This window comes from Populus alba, chromosome 14, assembly GCF_005239225.2.
Source record: "Populus alba chromosome 14, ASM523922v2, whole genome shotgun sequence".
Lineage (NCBI taxonomy): Eukaryota > Viridiplantae > Streptophyta > Magnoliopsida > Malpighiales > Salicaceae > Populus > Populus alba.
In genome coordinates this window covers 5,341,947-5,367,142 of record NC_133297.1, presented here as the reverse complement: position 1 = coordinate 5,367,142, position 25,196 = coordinate 5,341,947, and the positions used below count along the sequence as shown (strand labels likewise).

The 25,196-nt window shown below is 31.5% G+C and overlaps 3 protein-coding genes across 3 annotated transcripts; 1 reads left to right on the top strand and 2 right to left on the bottom strand.

The window, feature by feature from the left end:
- Window positions 1-37: 37 nt before the first annotated feature.
- LOC118041325 (methionine aminopeptidase 1A) lies at window positions 38-4,925 on the bottom strand. Its single transcript, XM_035048610.2, has 16 exons — window positions 4,671-4,925; window positions 4,514-4,564; window positions 4,278-4,436; window positions 4,085-4,160; window positions 3,762-3,809; window positions 3,597-3,641; window positions 2,450-2,549; window positions 2,253-2,304; window positions 2,127-2,168; window positions 1,807-1,868; window positions 1,624-1,722; window positions 1,235-1,308; window positions 1,074-1,143; window positions 833-898; window positions 657-745; window positions 38-371 (listed from the first exon to the last, which is right to left on the bottom strand). The coding sequence occupies exons 1-16, from the start codon at window positions 4,751-4,753 to the stop codon at window positions 294-296; spliced, it is 1,194 nt and encodes a 397-aa protein (XP_034904501.1). The 5' UTR covers window positions 4,754-4,925; the 3' UTR covers window positions 38-293.
- Window positions 4,926-15,417: 10,492 nt separating this feature from the next.
- Window positions 15,418-18,584, top strand: LOC118041326 (pectinesterase 2). The gene is made up of 2 exons (XM_035048611.2): window positions 15,418-16,382; window positions 17,595-18,584. The coding sequence occupies exons 1-2, from the start codon at window positions 15,527-15,529 to the stop codon at window positions 18,281-18,283; spliced, it is 1,545 nt and encodes a 514-aa protein (XP_034904502.1). The 5' UTR covers window positions 15,418-15,526; the 3' UTR covers window positions 18,284-18,584.
- A 2,320-nt stretch (window positions 18,585-20,904) lies between these two features.
- On the bottom strand, window positions 20,905-23,706 carry LOC118041328 (plasmodesmata-located protein 8). Its single transcript, XM_035048613.2, has 3 exons — window positions 22,844-23,706; window positions 21,215-21,322; window positions 20,905-21,124 (listed from the first exon to the last, which is right to left on the bottom strand). Exons 1-3 carry the CDS (start codon window positions 23,595-23,597, stop codon window positions 21,120-21,122), a joined length of 867 nt encoding a protein of 288 aa, XP_034904504.1. The 5' UTR covers window positions 23,598-23,706; the 3' UTR covers window positions 20,905-21,119.
- Window positions 23,707-25,196: the final 1,490 nt, after the last annotated feature.

Sequence of the window (25,196 nt, the reverse complement as noted above, 5' to 3'; positions counted from 1 at the left end):
GTGCCAAAAACCTGCAAGCATGCTTTTTAAAAAAAAATTGAAAAACGTTCACACTCATCGTCATTATTTAAAAAAAGTTACATCCATAATTCATAACAAAATATAAATGAAATTATTGTACATCTCTAATAAAGGTAGGGGCCTTGATGCAAAATTGAACGTTTAGTGTGCTGATTGTTACAAACACAAATTCCAGAAGTCCTCACGAAATATTTCATGACCTGTCATGAATGGCACAACGTAGGAACGGATCTTGATGGTACTACACCCTCACTGGAACAAGTTATCAATAACTATTCATTTAGCCAGGGGTACACCTTTGGCGATGAAGGCAACCTTGTGGTAAGAACTTCTACTCCAGTTTCTGTCACCTGCATAACAATATAATCAGCAAAAAAATAAATATGCGATGCTAGGATGATTATACATGAAGTTGTCATTATCAAGTAATGAGAAATTGAAGAGTGATAAATCACTGCAGTGCGAAGAAATTCCCAGATATGGTACCCAGATGCAATTAAGATGCAGGGCCACTTGTCTAAATCGACCGCGATAATTGACAGCAATAACTATTCAAGGCAGAAGTAGACAGCAATAACTATTCAAGGCAGAAGTAAATGGGTGGGTCATGACGATAAAGCCAAAAGGTCAGTTACCAGAAGGGTGTGCTCAAACTGAGCACTGCGTTTGCCATCTGCAGTGACAGCAGTCCATCCATCGGGCCACATCCGATCACGCCAAACCCCTACTCGGGAAATCATTTGAGTTAGAAGCTACGGGCAATGAAAGCTTTGAGAGAAATTCCATCAATTATAGAACCTTGTAAATTTACCTGCATTAATCATGGGTTCAATAGTGAAGATCTGTCCAGCCTTCATTACACCCACTGCTTTATTTCCTGCTCTGGTTTAAGGCAAACAATGCGCACAAACAAAAAAAAAAAGGCTTAATCTATTAGGTTATATAGTACTGAAGGGGCAGTTCAGCATCCTTTTGCATTTTCAAAGCCTCAAACATTGGTTTACTTTCTTTACTAAATACTAGATAAAAAAAGCTGGATTTACTGAGGATACTTCCATAATGTGGAATATTTGGAGCACAGTGAAAAAGCTCTCCAATACCATGACCACAGTATGATTTCACCTGTTTTGACAAAAAAAACAAGGGAAATTATTAACACGGTCAACAGCTAACTATGAAGATTTCATCCAATGACAGTGCTGAAGTACTTTACCACAGACAACCCCGACATTGTAGCATGACGATTAATTACTTCTCCAATTTCACGAAATCGTACACCAGGTTTCACTAAAAGTAAAAGGGCGCAAAACTCAGAAATAAGAGCTCGGAATTTAGATGGGATGATCTAACAAGATAATTGGACCCCAAAAAAACACCGCAAATCCATATCAAAGTCAAACAGGTAGAACTTGGTTAAACATCTGACCTTTTCAGTTACTACATTCTAAATTAGCTATTATTCTTAAAATTAAAAATCGATAAGTTTCCTGGGTGAAAACTTATACAAGCAAAGCATGACATCAGCCAGAGTGTGATAGAACATGGAGAATTCAAACATAAGTTCAACAGATCGTACAACCAGAACAAAAAAATGGCACATACCAATCGATATTGCTTTCTCCAAGCACTCATAAGTACATTGGACTAATTGTCGAGATGCTTCATCAACATTTCCCACAAAGTATGTTTCATTAAGATCACCTGCACAATGAATCAACCACTAGATCAAGAACTAACTTCATCACACTTGATTTGCTCACAAACAAGTCAAAAAAAAATTCTTACCGTGGACACCTTTATAATACACAGTCACGTCAACATTTACTATATCACCATGCTTTAATTTCCTGAAGCAATAAAAAGAAAAATAGAAGAAAAATCAGGAAGTTATAAGAACTTAAGCAGTCATAGTGGTTGTAAAGTCCACTCATGTTAATGGAGTTTTATCGACTAAATATGATAGCATGCATGGGTAAAATTAAAAGGTATATATTATATGACAAACAAATAGGTTAAAACACCATGGTTCCAGAATGTATTAGCGCACATTCAGTGCACGAGAAAGCAAGATTACAATATTTTACAGGATTGAACTTGATTCATACCTGGCATCAGGAATTCCATGGCATATTACTTCATTGATTGACCTACAACAGACAGTTACCACCTCTTAAATTATGGATCACAAGTGAAGGAAACATATTGAAATGGTACACAATAGGACTACCTACGTGCAGCATGACTTTGGGAAAAAGTGATAATTTAAAGGAGATGGATATCCACCTACAGCACGGTTCAAGAAAAAAAGGTTTAGCAAACGAAAGTGAAGACCGAATAATGACACCTATTCACTAGGAGTTAATGAATTGTGAACAACTCTCAGGCACAGCTAGAAGGATAAATACTGAAATCATTAACATCTAGTTACCAGCTGCAACAGTTGCCTCATGAACAACTCTGTCAATTTCATCTGTTGTCACACCAGGGCGAATGATCCGTGCAGCAGCATCCAGAACCTCCCTTGCTATCTGATATTAACAGGTGTTTTAAATTCACACACAAACAAGAAAACAAGGTGAACTAGTGCTGTTACAATTCCAGTTATGGTTACATAATGCACCATTCTTTACAAACAAAAGAGTCAGAACATGCAAAAAAGCTGATTTCTTCAGAAAATGTTCAATATTATAACTAGGTGGAAGTTGTCTTCAATTGCAATTTCTCAAGAAAAAACATCCCACGTCCTCTACTCATTTGCAGTCCATTATTTAGCTTTAAAATGAAGACATTAATGAAGTCTCAATTCCACCAACTTGGAGTCAGACCATGGATCTGCTTTCTTCACTCAATTCTTTATAGCCTAAACACTTTGTAAGCTGTTGCAATGCTAAATCAAGATAAGATTGCCATATCCTAGATTGATTGCATTAAATATGAAAATAAAAATCACACCTAACCTAAAGAAAAATAAATCCACCCCTGGCTCCTCACCTCGAATGAAAAACCTTCAAAAAAGAAACATGAAAATATGTGTGTGTGTGTGTGTGTGAGTGTGAACTACTGTGGAAAGCTACAGAGTTTTGAAGTTACTTGGAAAACAAAACTGTTCCTACATGTGTGGTGTCCATGCAAAAATATATCATCCATTAATTTTCACATAGGAGTTGGCTTCTCATCCCAGATGGTCCATTATTTTTATAATCTGCAAGTTAGATTTCCTTGTTCAGGGCATATATTTCTTTGTGCTCTTGTTTTTCACCTAATAAAGGAAGAAACAGATAGAGCAATGGTCGATGATGCTGGTACAGTGCTTGTTGATTGGGTATGAAGCAGATCCTACTTAATTATCTTTATAGAAACAGCATGGAAGATCTTAAATATAATTTATTACACTAATGATTCATCAGATATTAATCCCATTATAGAGAATTTTGACATTACTATTATCCACAAATGCAATCGTAGCTTAAGAATACAGTCACGAAATTGGCATGAAGGTTAATAGACAAGAATGAAGCAAGACAGGTTCACTTTCGAATATACTTAAAAGAGTTGGGAGGCAGGCAACAACTTACTCGACAAGTTTCTCGCATTCTCTCAATTTGCTCAGGATTTTTGATCTATGACATAGGTAAGTAGATTTAGAAAGAGGAACATAGAAAAAAGAAAATAAAGTCCACCATGACTACACGTCAAACAATGAAATAATAACCATGTAGAAGGTTAAGAATACGGTTTACCTCCACAACATGCTGGAAATCACTGCTGGGTTCAATCTTAGGAATTCCCTATGAATTATTGTCAACGAAGAAAGGTGCATCAGTACTACATCATGCCCGTGAAACAAAAATAGAGGTTCAATGGAAACAAGCATTCATTGGCTATGTAACATGATAAAAACAAATGAGAAATAAAGAGTCAATGGACAATACACGGATCAAAAGTGGTCAACACCCTGGAAAATTTATGATCAAGTTTCGCTAAAATCAACAATAAGTTAAAGCCACTACTGTACATTAAAAAAAAAAAAAAAAAAAAAAAAAAAAAAAAAAAAAACCCTTACATCAACTGCCCAATCAGGTCGATCAATGTGAGGAGGAACAACACGATAGGGAGATATTGGATACGGTCTTAACCCCCTGCACAAAAACGAAACTTATTCTTATTTCACAACCAATAGAACTAAAATTCGGATAACAGAAAGGGTTTAGATACATGCAATCCAATCGAAAACAACAAAAATCGTAGAGAAATACCCAGTCCAATCAAAATGTGGAAGTTTCGGAGTTCGACCCTGTCCTCTCCTCACACAATATAGCCAACCTTCACTGCTTCCATCCCTATTTTCTTCCTCCTTGGCCTTCGTATGAACTGATTTATGAGAGCTCCAAGACGCCTTAAAACAATCCTGCGAACTAATTCAAAAAAACAGACAAACGAAAACTTGATTTATCTATTTAATTTAAAAAAAAATCATAGAATTATTGATTACCAGAAAGCGGCAGGTTCACGAGGAAGCTTTAATTCCATGCATTTTGGACACCTAAAATTAATTAAATAAACAAACATTTATATAAACATCACACAATAATAATAATTATTAAAAAATAATTCAGGTTTAGAGAGATATTTTTGAAAGAATTAAATACTGGAGATGCGCAGGTTTGCCACATCGAGCGCACGATAAGGTAATAGTAGCTGTAGTATCAGTCGCATCAGAGCCACCGGCCATGAAACCTATCAGTTCTGTTTCTTGCTTTTACTGCTTCGGTGGGATTGGTGATGGAGGCTAGGGTTTTGAAAGAAGGAAAACGGAGGAGACGTAGATGAACCGGTGAAATTTGAAGGTGTCTATAAGTCAAAGCTTTAACCAAGGTCAACCGAGACACCTGGTGGGTTTTTATTGAGCCGCATACTGCAACAAGAAAAGAAGGTAGAATATATAATGTTGACCTTAAGATTCATCAATATTTCATTTCTGCCCTTTAAGTTGTTACATTTCCATTATAACCCCAACAGTTTTTAAGAAGTTTTAATTTTACCTTTTACTGTTAAATATCTAACAAAAACTTGCCCCTTTCATACTTTTTCTTACTTTTCTCTTGTTTTTTAACCTAAAATCCCCAAACATGCTATAATATCTCACAGAAACCGTCACAAACCTTTAAAAAAGTAAATCCAAAAGGTATAGGTGGTGGTTACAGCGAGGATAATAATTTCCGACTTTCTTAATATTTATTGTATCATTTATTTAAATGTATGTCTAGTTATTAATTCACATGCCCATTGTTTTAATACACAAAAAAAAAAATTCTTTCTAGTCCATATTAAAAATAAATTATTTTAATATATTTCCAAACAAAATAATTTTAAAAAAATAATCATTACCATAATATTAATCAAAACAATCCACAACAATATAACCTAATTCATTACTGGCCATGAAAAAGTCCAAGAGATTTATTGAAGTTTTTCACCAAATTCATCATACATAATTAACTCTTCATTTATGGATTTGTCTTTTAAATGGTTACAACTTTCCCTGTTTTCTTTCACAGATTCTTTCTTGTCATTATTTTTATTCTATAAATGAGAAATTTCATTCATCAAGAGAATTAAGTTAAAAATAGATAAGCATAGAATATTAAATCTCAGTGATTAACTATTCAGTAAGTATGAAAATAAGCTACGGTAATGATTGCCTATGATGATTAGCTAATTTATTACGTTTCATATATCAAATTCAAGTTTTGCAATCAATTTCTTACAAAGATGATGTCCATGTCCGTTGATATATCCATGTATGATTAGTTTCATTTATAAATTTCGATTTTATGGATACAGCTACACTGGAGTCCCTCCAAATATATAATATAAAATACTCAATACTCCTTACTAGGGGTATCAACCTGGAATTACTTAGATTTATGTATAAACTAGCAAATTATCTTATCGTGGGTTGAAGTAAAAAATAATTTAAGTGCAAAAACAATTTCTAGATGTTGATGATGCATCTCGTAAAATATTAATCTTTAACCATAATTGAATGATGTTTTTATTTAATTTAATATTAAAATAAAAATATATTAAATCTATCTAAATTAATCTTTTGCAAAACTTGCTAGTATAATTTTTTAAAAAAATTAAAAAGCTCAATCTAAAAGGATTAGATTAGCCTTATATTAACCTACTCAAAGTAAAATGATTAACCTCTTGAGAATGTTGAAGTTTAATATCAACTAAGATTTAGACTAATATGATTTAGAGTTTATAAGAGTTTTAATATTATCTAAAGAATAAATTTTAGTTAATATAGGAATTCTTGATGAAAAAAGATTTATAATAAACTAATTTATTAGAATTCTTTTTTAATTAAAATATTAGCTTATTTAATTAAAATATTAGATTTTTTTATTAGATTATGAATTTTTTAAATAGTTTAGTTCATTGATTATCTAGGATTTAAAAGCTTATAAATAGACTTATAATCTTAAATATTATACATAAATATAGAAAGATATAGAAAAGAGCGGTGTATCTTTTGAAAAAACTGTCAGTAAAATTTCATTCATTTTATTTTTCTTCTTATTCTTTAGCTTGCATTGTTATTATAAATTAATTACCACACTTTATCCTTCTTTTTCAACAAGGGGCTCTTAAGCACATGAAAGCCAGGCCGTTTTACCCTTCTAGCGGTAGATGCACCAAAACTTGTATTTTGGTACTCTGCAAAAAACAAAGTCGAAAGAGCATAATTGTCTTTCCATTCTCTCCACCCCTTTTTGGATCGATTAAACCATCAAGATCTAACTGGAAAATTATTGTCCTTGAGTAGTTCTTCCATGGCCTGCCTAATTAAGTCCTAAACGAACTTTTGACAGCAGCAAATTCCTGTGATGTCCTCACTCGACATCCACGTGTAGAAATTCCTGTATTTTCATTAGCATTGTCTCTTCCTTGTGCGGTTATCATGTTGTCTTGGTGATTGATTGGCCTCTTACAAATATGTCATAATTTTGGAAGACCACAGATGCATCACCAAATATGAAATCAATAGTGCCATATATGTGACAATACCGATAAAATTGCCTTGGGGATTGCACAAAGAGCGTGACAGGGACTGATATGGGAGTAATAGAAAAATTAGAGGGCATGATGTAATTTGATAGGGGCAAAATTAAAAAAAAAAAGTAAAGGAAAATGATTAAAAAAAAATTATCCAAACAAGTGAAGAACACCAAGTAAAAAACTGGGAAGCTAAGAGGTCTTTTGATGGTGGAATTGGATTTCATAACATACAAGAATCTCTTTTAATCAAATGTCAAATATCATTTGACATTTGATTATCCAAACCAGATGCTCCATTATCCCATGAATGTCAATTAACCAGCAGAAAACAAAACACGGGGCCATCTCCACATTGCATTCAATAGACTTCTTCATGGTCAAAAGAACTCAGAAGCCAGAACTCATGCTCTTCCACATAAGTTAATCTCCATGAACCCACATTGGACCACAAACAAAACCTAAGTGAAATGATGCGTTTTGCTTAAATTAGAGAAGAACAAGTTTATTAAAGATGAGAAGGAAACAACGTAGTTTATTCATAATATTTGCAGATTTCTAGCAGAAAAAAGGACGGAAGAAATGATTGTATCTTATACAACTTTAGGGATCAATGATTTTAAGCCAGATGAACACGGGTAGTTTCAGCTTTTATTGTTACAAAAAAGTATCAAACAAGGGTCAGTAGTAATGAGATTTGCAATTTAGGCAGTAGAAAAGGCTTAAGCTCATTTTCCTTTTTTTTTTCGTTGCTGTTATGGTCTTTGCTGAATCAGTACCGACACCCCCCCGGCTCTAACTAGCTATATGCATGCCAATAAAAGAACGCAATGGATGCTGGGCAAGTTCTTAGTGATTAATTAGTTTGATCTTCAAAACGTGAAAATGGGTTCCTATACAATGTTTACTGGGCTTGTTGAGTCCGTCTTTTGTTGTTCTGTATTCCGATTGCGGGCCTCCTTTTTCATGTAATTGGGCGACAACTTTGTTTTGGTTTGGACTTCTAGTTTTGTTTAGGTCTAGATGTTTCTTGTGGACTCACAAATGCTCTGTGTGGATTTGCATGGCTAATGAGTTGATATGTTTCGTTTAAATTAGCGTGAATTCAGACTAAATAGTAGATTAATTCATATATATCACTGAAGTTTTTTCGCCAATATTTTAAGCAAATGGGAATTTGATTTTTATTTTTATTTTTTTGGCATCAGTTTGCTAATAATTTTTTAATCTTAATTTATTCTTTTTTTTTTTCTTATAAGTCTCTTTTAGGACCTACATCAAAGGGCTATTTTCATCATTTTTAAGATTGATTCTAAATTTTAATAATCAAATCAATGAGTCTTTTATTTTTTAGGACCGTTAAAACTCTTTTATTTTATATAATAAAAAATATAGTAAAATATTAAGATAATTAATAACAATTAAAAAATATCTCAAATAAAAAGCACATAATTAAAATAATTTTTAATAAGAAAGGATCTAATGGGAGTGACATCGTTATTTTCTCAGACATAATTAATTTTTTATATTAATCTCTAAAACCAATGCTGTTTTTTTAGAATTTTTAATTTTATTTTAATTATTAAATAACAACTTTAATTTTTCTCCATGTATATTTGACCCTTGCCATGATGTACACGCAGATGCTACAATAATCATGAGATTTTGTTTAATCATCAATACGAGATGAATAAAAACACTAAAAGACTCTCACACTGGTGCTGGCTTTGAGCTTTTTGGACGGAAGTAGATTTTGTAACGGTAACAACGTTTTTGCTAGAGATTGTGTGGAAATGTGTTTGTAATTATGTTGTTTTAGAAAGAAAAAAATTATATATATATATATATTTAGATTATTTCAATAAATTAATATTAAAAATAATTTTAATAAAAAAAATATTATTTTAATAAATTTCTCAACATTATTTAAAAAAGAAACGTTATTACACTTTTAAAAAAATATTTAATAAAAGTGAGATAGCGATGATGTGGCAAGGTGGTAGATTGGGTACGTACCAGTATACGTGTTGATCTTGTCTTACGAGACAACGTACTTATTAGCAGTACTGTCCTTGATAATTGATTTGCAATTTTGCATCTTGTTTTATTTCGTCTGCCACACGCATATATATGATGGAAGAGATTATTATTATTATAATACAATACAATGAGAATTATTTCAATTCAAACCAAATCTTAAGTAAATGAAAATGATATGAGCCAACCTTAGAGTAGCTCATCGACTATCTACCAATTCTCATGTACCCGCTAAACTTTGATTTTTTTTTCTCAAAGGTGTTAGACATTTTTCAATTCAGTCCACCTATCCATGTCTGCTGAGGTTTTCCGTCCAAGTGACATGCATTATGTAATACAGTGATGCCCAATTGAAAAATGTGTGATACTTTTATACTCATGTTTTTTTAGCTTTTCTGTTTTTGTGTTTTGAAAATAATTTTACAAAAAATAAAAATAAAAATTATTTTTTTGCTTTAAATATATATTTTATTGATTTATATTTTTTTGATGTGTTACTGATAAAAATAAATTTTAAAAAATAAAAAAAAATATTATTTGAACATATTTTTTTTAAAAATATTATTTTAAAATACAACCGTTATCGTATATTTATCTACTCCTAACTTCTAAAACTCGTAGTCTATCTTTTCAAGTGTGAAGGAAAACATTTGTGAGAAGAACGTACTTTTTGTACAATAACTTTTTGGTCAAAAGGGTTTAGCTAGCAATTCAATATGAAATTGATATACTGAATTGATATACCAACCATGGTTTTGTGGTACTGCCGTGTTTTGAATGATGAACCCAAGCGGGCTGTGGACAGGAGGAAGTCAAAATATTCCATTAATGATTATGTGTGCGTGTTTTTTTTTTTTTTTTTAAATAAAATTAGGGTGTAAAGCCTAACCATTGCAGATTTAATAATTTTATCTACCAAAATTTCTGTAAGTATTTATATTTATAATTTATTGATAAATATTTTATCAATAGATTCACAAATAAAAATAATTCAGAAAAAAACTCTTATTGATAATTTTTGGTCTATTAATAATAAATTGTTAAGAAATTTATAGATGGACAAAGCATCTCAAAAAAATATTTACCCATTTCATTCTATTGATATTTTTCTCAAGAAGTTTGTTATATAACTAACGGAATATCATATGTAATTTCATTAATAGTTTTATTTATTTGTCAGGATATTTATTAATAAATATAATATATCACTGATGAAACCATTTGTAATTCTATTAAAAGAGTTAATATATAATATAAGTTACTCGTCTTCCCCCTTCTTATCATATAACAGAAACTACTCTATATTGGTTGTGTTTGACAGAGTTCAATCCAAATATGGAGTCCCTATTACTAAAATATTCCATGTTCGACGTCCCCGGCCCCCTCTTTCATAGCATGAGATAGTTGTACAAAATTGCATTGTTTCAATATTGTATCCATCTTGACAATTGTAGCTAATGAAGAGACGGTTTGTAGCATGGTTTTTTCATATAGTGGTTTCGGGTCGCGGAGAGAGAACCATATCTATATCATTTTTCTAAAAAAAGATGCAAGAATGTCGTCCTAATAAATGCAAGGAGAATGATTCACGTATATATCCTCACCAACAGCCAAATTATCTCATTCTTCCATGATTGTTAATAAATATCCATACATTAAGCTAACCGGAAGGCATAATCCTGCTTGTCAGATAAGAGCAGGATAGCTGTACAATAATATTAAAAAAAAAATGTACTTAATTTCTATTGCTGACTTTCCATATGTAAAATAAAAATAAAAATAAAAATGATGATGAAGCTCACAGTGCATAAATCCCTTTAAAACTAGAGATTGTTACTTAAATGCACAAATGATTGACAATTTGGATTAATTTTGGTGAAGGCTTTCAAACAAAACTAAAATATTTGCAAATTGCAAATAAAAAAATTCTTATACTAATGTGAAAAAGAAACATATAATAGATAACTGCATCTCCCGTGTTGAGCCTAAATTCCAAAGCTATATATATATATATGTTACTAATTATCAACAAAAATGAGTATTGCGTGAAGCATCCACATTGATGCACCGTGCACATAATGGTACACAATTAATTCATGTTTTACCACAAAAACAATGTATATATTTTTTCTCAAGAAGAGGAAAAATAAATAAAAAAGGCACACATACATTAACTAGTTAAAGTTGGTAGGCCTGCATTTTCAGTAGATTTTAACTGCAGAAGGCAGATTCGAAATGGTCATTGACCTCAGGATAAACTATATGTATGCAGTATGTCAAAGCATAAATCTGTTCAAATTAATTTCTCACCAAAGAAATTCTTTCGGTTATTTCTATGTGCTTTCCAGATACTAGCCAGAAGGGACTCAAATCACTTGGTATCATATAAACACAAACACAAAGTGTAGCTTTTGCCGGCTATGCGCTAGCAGAAGTTTACCTTTGATCGAGTCTTCATACTTATTGTCAATAAAAACTTATATATTTTATGGACACTTGAGATCAAACCCCTCACCAAAAATAAAATGAAGGTGTTTATTTCACCAAATAGAGAAACTTGATTTACCATGCATATATATTTTATCCGCACAACTATATATTGTTTATAGTATTTTTGTTTGGAAATGTGGTAATTTTTATTTATAAGTATTTTTAAAAAATATGTTTATCTTAAAAAAAATAAAATTAACTTTTTAATGTTTTTAGGTGATTTTGATATATTAATATCAATAATAACAAAATATAAACAAAAAATTGTTTTGATATCTTTTTAATAGAGAAAAAAAAAACTTGAAAAAACACTTTAATTACACCACAAATATCATGATATAATGGAAAGGGAATATGCAAAACAGGTTAACCATGAGTGTCCAACTAATTGTTTTAAATTCCTTGTCCAGTTTGACATTAGCTACTCTAATTCTTTTAATTATTTTCAAGGAAAATTGATAGCTGTGTATTTCTGTAAATGAAAACCGCCAATAGATTTCATGTCCCCCAAATGCTTAAGACAGCCTTCACCTGAAAGAACAAGAAGATTTTGGCCATTATTTAATGAATATAGAATCAATGCTTCGTAGCTTGCCTACCGTTCCTCTAGATATGCATGGATTTGACAAACCTAATGCATTTCGTTACGTAAAACAATGGACATATTTATATATACAATTCTTTTTGCCAAAAAGAAAAGAAAAGGAAAGGCCTTTAAAAAAAAATTCATCCTAAAAAAGAAAAGAAAATTGAGACTAAGTCCTAGTTTGACATTGTGACGTGATACCTTATAATTTTTTAAAATATTTTTTATATTGTTGTTCATCAAAAAATATATTAAAATAATAATTTTTTAGTGTTTTTTAATAATTTTTATATGTTAGTATTAAAATTATAAAAATATTCTAAAAATTTGCTATTTTTAATTATTATTGTTATTTTTTTAAAAAAAGCACCATACTATACTAAAATCTCAACTAACATCTCAATAGAGTTGCGTTGAACAAATGAACTCAGCTTGGCAGTCAAAATTACATGCTTTCCTTCTTAACTTTTTTAAAAAATTAGATAAAAGTATACCTGTCTAACTGTTATTTACTAGTTCCAGCTTTCATGATTTTTCAATTATTTGATGTCGTAGCTAGTGACAAAAGTCGTAGCTCGCAAGTAGAAATAAAGTCTCCAGGCCATCATCTACAGTCTCTGTCAGTCTCTATCAGTGTTATTAAATTGGCCTGGTACAGCGGGTCGACCTGAGACCCGGTGGCTGAACCGGTCCAAGTTTAATAAAAGACCAGCTGTGGCAATAGCCCGGCCAAACCCGGGAGACCCGGGTGACCCGGGCGAACCCGGACGAGACCTAGGTTTTTTTTTTTCTAATGTGGGATAAAAAAAATTTTGGTTTGAATATTTCAACTTAAAATGATAACATAATATCTTTTCAATGTGGGGTTTGAAGCCCTTTCATATATATACTCTATGTTCACATGAAAAAAATTATATTTTTTCAATGTGTGATTTGAAACCTATTAGTATATATACTCTATGTTCCCAAGGAAAAAATCATGTTTTTTCAATGTGGAATAAAAAACTTTTTGGTTTAAATACTTCAACTTAAAAGAATAATATAGTATCTTTTCAATGTGGGATTTGAAGCCCTTTCATATATATACTTTATGTTCTCATGAAAAAAAGTTATGTTTTTTTAATGTGGGATTTGAAACTTATTAGTATATATACTCTATATTCCAAAAAAAAAAAGTTATGTTTTTTCAATGTGGGATAAATTTTTTTTTTAATTTAAATACTTCAATTTAAAAGCTTAATATAATATATTTTTAATGTGGGATAAAAAACTTTTTAAAATATTATTTTAAACTTCATTATTTATAATATGTATAATCTATATTTATATGTATTTTTTCATATGAAATATTAAAATTTTAATTTTTTTTTTTAATTTTTCCGGGTTAATCCGGATTGACCCATAAAACCCGAGACCCAACCTCTTTATCGGGTCAACCCTCGAGTCGGGTTTAATAACTATGATCTCTATCCATCTAGGATGGTTTCAAATTAAAAGCCGAATAATAATAATAATAATAATAATAAAACGGAACTACATGAATTTGTGGTCCCCCAAAAAAACAAAATTGGCTTTTCAGGTGATGTTCTTCAATTAGCCTACGGACTTTATGCATCTCCCATTAAAAAAAGAGTTATTTTGAAAAGTTATATTAATAAAATAGTATTTTAAATAATATAAATATAAGTTTTTTCTTCTTTTATTATATCTACTCTAATAAAATTTTTTTATTTAAAAAGCCAATTATATTAGAGTTTATATTGGAGTGGAAGAAACGAGTATTTTCTTACTTCTTAATAAGTTTAATGTTATTATTTTTTATTTGGTTGTATTTAATTGGTTTAATTTTTTACTGGTCCTACTTTGTTGGTCTTGATTTTTTTAAAAGATATATATGAATAATATTTGTGAGAGAGAAAATATATTTTAGTATTTTGTTTAATACATCCTTTGGAGTGTGTAAAATAAACATAAAAAACTAAAATAATATTTTTTAACATTTAGCTTTTCATTCAGTACACCCATTAGAGATGCTCTTAAAAGAGAAAACTTAAAAATATAAATACAAAAAAATTTAAATTTGAAGATGTCACTAAAGTTGTGAGCATTTAATTTATAAAAATATACTCTCGTCCATGATTATTAAAAAAAAAAGATTGGTGACATATTCTAAACTTTTTATATCAATCATATTATCTATTATTTTATTTAACATAAGATATGTTTTTAAATACTCTTTTCACTTGTGATTTATCTTTCCTTGATTTAATCTTAGGAATTTTTTATTGATCTGTTATAACTTTTAAAATACAAGATAATAGTATATCTATATAAATTCTAAATTCAACTTTTTTTTTACTATGATGTGTTAAATATATAATAATATAAAATTATTATTGATTCTTTACCTTATAATTGTAAATTAAATGATTATTTGACTATATTTAACTACATAATAAAAGGTCATAATTAATATAAGGTCCCTCGCATAATTGTCAACTTTCATTTAATCACAAAAAGTAAACGTGTCTAATACTGTTATTCAACTTGCAGCTTCGGCCCCTTTTTCCCTTGGTGGAAAGCAGTTAGTAAAATCAAGTCACCTAACAAGCCACCGTTTCGATGTTTAACTTAGCCATCCATATAAATAATTAGTATCAACGGATGAGCAAAATGGTTGACTAGTAATGAATAACACGATCTGCCTATCCGCGAAGGAGCTGGGTGTAATTCATCCAAGTGTTTTCTTAATTGAGCCTTAATTCCTTGTTCTAGTAATTAATAACTCTTAATGGCATGCTGCATGCATAAGAAATTTTAACTGTCGCTTTTCGTGCCTCTTCCAGTTTTAAGTCTTAACATAAATTATCATTACACGGGAGTCTTAACATGAGACAAAATTTCCTCCGTGCTTCTTTCTTGAATAATTTCAAATTTTAACTCTAAAATTAATAGATTTTAATTCTTTTCTAAATATTTAACCCCTAAAACTAATATCCTGACCCCGCCTGATTTTATTCTAATTCATGACTTAATCTTGCTTCCCAACATCTACAATTTTTCCTCGTCCAAAACTAGCCCGGTTGGTGCCTAAGCGAATTGTCAAATCAAATAACGCCGAATCAAGAAAGAAGGTTGTGCAAGCATATTGTAACCCATTGTTTATTACAACCAACTCACTACTCAGCTGCTATATAAGGCGATCGATTTATAACACGAATCCACACAAACTGGTCATAAACCCTAATCAGCTCTCTATAAGTCATATCCATTTCTTCGAAATCCATTTTTCACTTGCCATCGTGTACCTTCGATAAGCCAATATCCATGGCTATTCGAATTATGCTGACATTTCTACTCGTGTCTTTCCTTCTCTCCTCGACCATTTTGGGGTACAATCACGATGAGGTAAATTCTTGGTGTAGCAAAACACCTAATCCACAACCATGTGAGTATTTTTTAAGCCATGACCCAAAAAATACCCCCATCCAACATGAGTCCGATTTTCTCAAAATTTCTATTGAACTAGCCTTGGAACGTGCCATGTATGGCAAAGTCAATACGTACTCCCTAGGCTCAAAATGTAGAAATGGGCTTGAAAAAGCTGCATGGGAAGATTGCCTTGAGCTCTATCAAGAGATCGTTCTTTGGCTCAACAAAACTACTGGCAGCGAGTGCACAAAAGATGATGCACAAACATGGCTCAGCACGGCTCTAACCAACCTAGAAACGTGCCGAACCGGGTTCGCTGAATTCGGGATGACTGACTATATGCTGCCTTTGATGAGTAATAATGTGTCCCAGTTAATCAGCAATACTTTGGCTATTAACAAGGCACCGTATAGCGAACCTAGTTTCAATGGTGGGTTCCCTTCGTGGGTCAGACCTGGCGACCGGAAACTCTTGCAATCATCTTCACCAGCTTCTCAGGCGAACATTGTGGTGGCACAAGATGGGTCAGGGAACGTCAAGACCATTAAGGAGGCCATAGATGCGGCATCGAAAAGATCAGGGTCAGGGAGGTATGTGATATATGTGAAGGCAGGCACATACAACGAAAACGTTGAGGTAGGACAAAAAGTGAAGAATGTTATGGTGGTAGGTGATGGCATTGGGAAGACAATTGTCACCGGTAGCAAAAGCGTCGGAGGAGGCTCTACAACTTTCAAGTCAGCCACTTTTGGTGAGTATCCCCAATCAATTCATAAACATTTAATTTCAATCAATTTGTCTTTATAACCTAATGAATATTTTTGACCTTGTTGAGAATTAATTGTACATTGCTGGAAAGTTTTGATACATGGATATTGCTTTTTAGTTAAGGTCACACGGTCACGTCAAACAAAAAAAAAAAGTCCCATCAAAGTTTGGATAGATTATTGGATTAATTTTTGTTATTGTAATTATAATTATTTTTTATTTGAAAATATATTAAAATAATATAGTTTATATTTTTTAAAATTTATTTTAATATTAGCATATTAAAATAATCTAAAATTATATAAAAAAATTAAATATTTATCAAAGCTTATTTAAATGGTGAGCACAAACACTAACTAAATATGTTATTGGATTAAAAAAAATAAGAAACTATAGAAAGATATTGTTAGATTTGTAATTTTATTTTACTAATTTACAAATGAAAGAATTTGCGAAGTTCCAACATCAAGAAAATGTAAATCACGAGGGTCCTTAATTAGTTTTGCATATCATCTTGAAAGAGACAAAACTGATAATTAGAAATTTAAATCTTTTGGAACCCGTCTCTCATATTAATTAGGGACCACACAGTATCTACATAGGTTTGGATGGTCCTTTATGCTAAAAGGTAGCGGATAGGTTCTGGATTGCGTTGAGAGGAAGGAACTACATTATTTTTAGCAATTACTAGCTAGAAGCCTAAGCTAGGGGGTTCCCCACTCGGAAGGTCTTATAGGCTAGCCTAGGATTAATTAATTTAGTACAAGCATTGTCTTTGTGCCACCAATCATTATATTCTAAAATTGTTTATTATCTATTATTTATTAATTTACTTTGCTTCATCAGACTGATATCGATACAGAATGCTATTCATTTTTGTAATTAATTAACATCGCAACTTTCTTTGAAGAGTATAAATATTAAAATAATCTATATTGTCAAGAAAACTCGGTTCATGATATATACTTTAATCATTATGATATAACTCCATCAATGATTAGACATGTATTTTATATAATTATCCTGAGTTTTATACTCCGGTCTGAAGGTATTAATTAGTTAATTTCGATATTTGCTATTTTGCAACAAGTTTATTCATCTTTTATGCATATACCAATATTATAATCGCGATGATTTATTTTAATGAAAATATATAATTACTGAAATCTAATAATATCGTTTTGAATATCTTCAGCCGTGGTTGGAGATAATTTTATTGCTCGAGACATGACATTTAGAAACACAGCCGGCGCTAAAAATCATCAGGCAGTTGCCTTACGTTCCGGCTCCGATTTATCGGTGTTCTACAAGTGCAGCTTCGAAGGATACCAAGACACTCTCTATGTCCATTCTCAGAGACAGTTCTACAGAGAATGTGACATTTATGGCACTGTTGACTTCATATTTGGCAACGCTGCAGTTGTTTTTCAAAACTGTAACATCTATGCACGAAACCCTCCTAACAAGACCAACACCGTCACCGCTCAGGGGAGGACAGACCCTAACCAAAACACCGGAATTTCAATTCACAATTGTAAGGTAACTGCTGCTTCCGACTTAAAGTCAGTCCAAAGCTCCGTTAAAACATACCTCGGAAGGCCATGGCAAAAATACTCAAGGACTGTTTTCATGAAAACATACCTTGATAGCTTGATTAACTCAGCTGGTTGGATGCCATGGAGTGGTAATTTTGCTCTCGATACTTTATATTATGGAGAATACATGAATACTGGCCCTGGATCCTCTACTGCCAATAGAGTTAACTGGAAAGGCTACCACGTTATCACTAGTGCATCCGTGGCATCACAATTCACTGTGGCCAGCTTCATTTCGGGAAATAATTGGTTGCCGGCCACCAACGTGCCATTCACCGCCGGCCTTTAATTATTCGTTCCGATTATGTAGATGGTTGATTAAGGGGCTGTTATTTACATATAATGTTCTTAATTTCTGGGGTATAGTAAATTTAGTTTCTTTTGGAAAAAAAAAATAATATTAAATCTTCATTTGCAGAAAAAGGGAAGAACAAGGTGTTTATCATGATGTATATTCCAGCAAGTATAGTGTTCTTTCTTTGTAATTTTCAGTATAAGAAATAATTGTGATTTTTCATTCATGTCAATGTAATCACCATTTGTAATATCAATTGTATTAATGATTTCCTTGGAAAAAATATATTTTATTATTTTGATGAAGAGCGTTTTGATTTTATCTTGTAATGATTATTTTTTCTAGTCAAAGCGGCAAGATTAATGCTCAAACCCAAACACTTATCTAATTTTTTTTACTCTGTTTAACTAGTATTTCAGGATAAAAAAATAGATACAAGAAATATAAAAAATATTTGATTAAAGAAATATAAACATGAAATAAATCAGTCTCTATAAAATTTTTTGAAATGAATTCCTATATTTTAAAAATTAAAATATAAAAAACATGTTTTTGTATTTCCACCACCTTTATTTTTTTTAAATCTCAGAATACCATATTAAATATTATAAAAAGTCACAAACAACATCATGGTTTTAATATAAATTTCTAATCCGACTAGAGTCTATATATATAGTTAACATACGTGTTCAATTTGGTCAAGCAAAAGACTAGAAGAAATAAAAACCCAAACCCATGTAAATCAACCGACAAAATTGCTTACTGTGTTCATAAATGTTGACTTTTTGTACACCTAGATGCTGAAGAAAGTGAGCAAGTTTAGAAGTACTCCACGAGGTACAATGCCACATACGAAAGAAAAAAACAAAAACAAAAAGAAAACGAAAGGAACATACTTTAGCGTTTGGAGGATGTTCCTCTCACGGATAAGCGTTCTTAACAAGTTTTTTTTAGTAAAATAAATAAATAAATAATGTGAGGTTTAATTTAATATAACCTGATTAATTTTGATGGATTAAAAAATTATTTGAATGACTAATTAAAATATAATTTTGTTAAAAAAATTTATTTTATTATTATTGAAACAACAATATATTATATCAATTCGATTGGTCTGTCAAATCTGCGATCTTATAATAAAATTTAATTTTTAATTAATCTAATAATTAAAAGTTGAAGTTAAAAAAATCAATTAATAAAAAAAACCTAAACAATTACCTGAAACAATCTGTATTAACTTTCCAAACCTGTAACTCATATAATGAGATTATTATAATATTATAAAATTAAAATTAAATCAAATTATAAAATTCAATTCTCAATTTAATTATTTTTAAAAAAATCAATTAAAAACAATCTCAAATATTTCCACAAACCAAATATTTTTTTCTCCCTTCAAGCCCAACCAAGTCCTAATTAATACTCAATAACTTAATTTTGAACTTCAAAACATCGGTTTTGGATCAATGAAATTTACTTTTTAAAAACTTTTAAAATTAATATAATAGATGTTTTTTTTCAACATATCAGTCTGATATGAAAGTGCATCCATCAAACAAAACATAAAATAATAATTAATTATGATAATTCATAATGGGAATATTGGAAAATAAGAATTACAAAACCACATGGTGCATACGAAATACACTAAAATGAAATATTTTAACAGTCTTGAGTATAAAATATTCTGTGATGCGTCTAAAATAAAAATATTTTTACAACCGGAGAATTTATTTTCCTTGAGGCCCAAGCCCAACCCACACCTCAATGTTCTATAAAACAAGGAATACACAAAAACTGGAAATCTTTTTTGTTTAATAGTTAAGCGTTATTAAGTTCACTTTTTATCCCATAAAAAAAATATTCTTCATATAATTAAAAGATTTATAATTTTTTTTACTTCTCTTTGTATTCCTGATCATAAGGCATTAAAAAGCAGGGTGTCAATATTGGGCCTATTGTTGGAGTGGTACAGCAGCAGACAACAGATAAATCATCCAAGATTTTTAACAAAAGGCCATGCATGGAATTGGGTTCTGGCTCAAGATTAAGAATACTAAAAAAAAGGATTGAATTTAAGATTCTTAATTTAATTGTCGAGACCTCATAGATATTGAAGAGAGCTCATTGACCTGTAGGTGATAGTGATCACAAATTCCATCAAAACCTAAAGAAAAACCGTTTCCTGATCGAAAAGACCAGAGATTTTTTCAGAAATTGAAGAAATGCAAAGTGAATAGTCAGAAAAATTCCATTTTAGTGGTTTTGAACAGTCAGTTAACACATTTCTAGTGCTGCTGACAGAAAACTGAATTACCCCACGATAATGCAAGGTGGTAATAGGCTAATAGATAATAGATAACAAAAGAGATTGAAGAGAAATGTATAGCCTTGTAAATTAGGTTTCCTTTATTTATGTGTAGTGGTCCGGTAAAGTTTGCGTTTCGTTCCAATCATGAATTTAAAATTATTTGATTAATCATCATAATTTTATATAAATTATACTAAAAATCTTTTTAGCTTTTTCAAAACCTGTATTTTCAAATTAAAAAAGCTTATCATCAAACACACACCTAGCAAAGATAAAATAAAATAATATGCTAAAGAATTGAAGAGAAGGGAATCAGCAGCTCTTTTAAAGTTGATTGAGGTTAGTGTTACTTTATACCAGAGGATAACACCAACTTTTTCTGTGTCAAAATTCATTACATTTGAAAATTGAAAGGACAGAAGTAAAAAAACGGTCTCTCACAAAAATATTAAAAAAAAACGATATAGGGACCTAGCTTCCACATGACTACCCTTCAATAATTTGCGAGATGTCTGTGCTTTACTCTGCATTGAAGAAGCTATCATTCAATAACCTATATCATATATAATTAAAATGAGACTAAAAGTAACATAAATTTGCAGAAAAATTCCTACCCATAGCTCTTCTGCAAAACGAGAGGAAAACGATGAGGATGGATAGACCTGCTAGCACACCAACAATAATGGCTACTGTTTTTCCCACATCGTCCTCGCTGGAGGAATCTATACGAACACCAAAAGCAGCAAAAGCAGTAGAATAATTAGTCCTCTGCAATTGGCTTGAAAAGAGACTAAACAAAGCTGCCACTAGCACATAACGTTGTTCCTTTTAAAGCATTTATCCTCAACCTTTCAATTCTACTATGTTATTAATAGATTCTACATAAACAAGTATTGTGGCAAATAATTTAGTGAAAAGGAGATTTTCGCACTTGGAAAAGTTCAGACATTTTTGTTCTTTAAATCCATTGAATTGTAACAAGACAAAGGAATTTAGGATCATAATCATTCAACTAATTGGGGTATAAAATCATTGTTCTAAGATTCCATCTTGCTCTTCTTTCAAGTGGAACTTTGAGGGAAATCATGGCACCTAATTGTGCCATCTGCATAGTAGAAGTGTGCAAGTGACCTGATCACTGAAAAATAATGGAAGTCGACACTTTTTCTATCCACCGGACTATTTAACAACGCCTCATACGAAAAAGAAATCTTTTTTTGAGTAATTAAAAAAGAAGAAGATGGGGGAAAAGCTAGATAGAATAGAGAGGAATGCATTAAGAAATGAAAGTGCCTAAAAGAAAGCGACCAAAGTGCCCCTATCCCTTGATGCTTTACTTTATTAAAGAAATATTTGTTGACTTCTTGTTTGGGAAGAAAATTCAAATGGTCTCCTACCGCCCTTCTCACTGCTTAGAAAAGAAAAAAAAACTAAAGTGGTCACTTTCGTTTTCTTGACCTAATACAACCAATGATTAGTGGATGCACAAAATGACAAAGGATGGAATGGCATACATTGTCACTGCGGGCAAATTCTACTGTGCTTTTAGAGCAATCCATGGAGGCATGGCGACACAGTTGCATATAACAACAACAGCCAAGGCTAGATTTCCAACTAGCTAGTTAGGATGGGTTATATGAATCAATTTGTGACATTCGATAGGATCATAATGTAATACAAATTTAAAGATTTTAAACAGATATTAATATCTACGAAACTTCTACAAAAATCTTGCTCTGGTTTTCAAAACCATTTCAATGTGTTTTAAGCCCCTTTTGTAACAAAGGGATCATGTGTTTGTTTGCAGCCTACCTCTATGATTGGTGAACAGAAAAAACATAAGCTTTTGTTTTTTTGTTTTTTCACTAAACCCATTATTAATTTGCTCGCGTTTTTACTAATTTATCAAGAAAAATCCCTCTATTAATTTTGATTATTTTATCCAATTGAATACAATTTGCTAACTTAAAAAGGATATGAAAGAAAAATTGATGATAATAACTCAAAGGTGAAAAAAAATTCAATTGCTAGATAAATATTTAATTTTGACAGATTGTATTTAATTTTTTGAAAAAAAAATGTTGTGGTTCATTTGAAAAAAATCGATAATAATGGGGCTCTTTTGATGAATTTATGAAAACAAAGGATGAAATAATAGATTTTACCTTTGTGTTTAGTGAAAAAATTAGGGCACCTTTCTACTTTTAGAATCACATGAAGAAGGGAGGAAGCGTGGAGCAAACCTGAAGAGCGATCATAGTAACCAGATGCCCAGTAACGAGCATAGCACTGACCCAGGTACACATCAGCTGCAGCAGCTGATCCACATAGATTCTTCAACTGCGCAACAGCAGCCACGAGGCAAGCAGAACAATCACTTGAGCTCAAATCCCCTAAACACTGTGCATAACCTTCTACTGAACCTGAACTACTAACTTTAAATCCCATCGCTGTTGGCAAGTCAGCAAGAACATCATCTCTACGCTTAAAGAACTCAACATCATTGTTTACACTTCTACTGCACTTCTTGTATCTCAGGCTCGTATCAAGCCTTCCCAAGAAATCAACATGCTCATATCTTACATAGCAACCTTCAAGTTGCAAAGCAGCACCATAAGAGTATGGACAAACCAAACTTATCTGGTTAACAGCACTTTCAATGCATCTTGAACAATCAATAGTCCTCAAATCACCCCTGCACTGGTACAAGCCATAGCAAATTCCTTCGGGGGGTGTTGAGCTTCCATTTCCAATGGCAAAGCTATGATAAGAAGCTTCAGAAGATGAGCTAAAAACTGAAGACAGAATCGAGTTGTGGTTTCCTTCAAATGGAGAGTTGGGATCATACTTTTCTTGAGAGCAGCCTGCATAGATGAAAACATAAGCTTTGACTAAGTTGCCATAGTTACTGAGAGAAAGGAAGAGAAAGAAGAGTGCAGTGAGTCTCAGAGCTGGGATTGTTTTGTGAGTGGAGTGCAAGTGAAGCCTTCTCAACATTTCCTTTCTCTTGTTTTTTTTCTAGCTTGGCCTTCCTTTCTTTTGTTTTTGTTTTGTGCTTTGCTCTGATGGTGAGAGAGTGGGAATGTGGTTGCTTTTTGGATTTCTATTTGGAGAATTTTTCCCCACCAAGAAAAGGGCCCATTTAGTCTTCATGGCCTTTTTTTTTTATGCTGACATTTCAACTTTTTACTTCAACCTCGATAAAGATTAACATATACCATTGCTTTTAATTCTAGCCAAGACCTAAAAAGCAGTTACAAATCAGTATTATTCCGATTTGATAGTGAGAAAATTGTTGCCACAGCCAATCAGATTGTAACGATGCCTTCTTACATATTTGCGACACGATATAAAACACTCTGCTTAGGTAACTAAGCTATTAACTAGAAGTCTAAAACATGAACAGATGATCAGTTCCGCAAGAATCAAAAACCAGATCAGGGAATGCTATGCCGGAACTGCTTCTTCTTCTTTTTTTTTTTTATCGCGAAAAGAAAGCGTAGTTTATTTGCCTGTTACATTTATCTTGTTCTTGTGTTTGCCTAATTACTTCCGACGTACAAGGCTCGCCAGAGTAGATCCATTCCATCTGTCTCGACTATTGTTTTTTTGGCACGGTAATCGGAAGTTTCTGAAGATTAAACTCCTCTACAGTGAACGCTGCAGGCACTCAGGAAACCTTAAAACAGTCATCGTTAATAATTAATCTTTCAAAGAAAGAGGTAAGCAGCAGAAGAAAGTCTTGCCACTGTTCCTACTCAATTTTTCAGTTTGATTCCCGCGTCCTAAACACTATCACAAGAGAAGAAAATACATCTTGATTCTGCGGATTGTGCCCCTTCGTAGTTCGTGGCAATTTTCTTTATACCAAGCGGTGTATATGTGCCTCTTGACTCAGTAAGGATACAGAAGATGACCTGTCCTGTCTCAAGTTGTTGCATTACTCATTCTGTACCTCGTCACCATCAATTCTATGTGTGAAATGTGAATACTGCAATGTGGATCCTATTCGTTATTGTTCATGTATCGTGGAGAGGGAGGTATAAAATTACTTCTATAGAAAAAATTATTAAAAAAGATAAGTTAGATTAAAGATTATTGAAGTTGCAATTATTTAAATTATTTAATTAATTTTATATGAAAAATATGAGAAAATTTATGGTGTTTATATGGAGTAATTAGTAGCATCTTATTAACTATTTTATGAACCGACTTTGAAGAAATAGATAAATACAAATAAATATGAGAAATTGTAGATGGAAATATTCTTATTAATTTTTATTGGTCATGTATTTTATTCTTTTTTTATTTATTTATATCTACCTTTTTCTTTAAAGTAAATCTAGTGAGTAACTAATAGTATATCACTAATTACTTTCTAAATGCCATAACAATTTTTAAAAATATAAACCAGCTTTGAAAAAAAAAGTAACAAAATGACTTAAATTTCAATTATACAAAAATACAAGAATATCAAAATTGAAATTAATAATAATAAAAGAATATAAGGATCGATCTATGGAAAAACACTATAGCTCTAGACTTACGAGTACTATTCATTGAAACAGTGTAATGATAGTTTTACCTTTACATCCA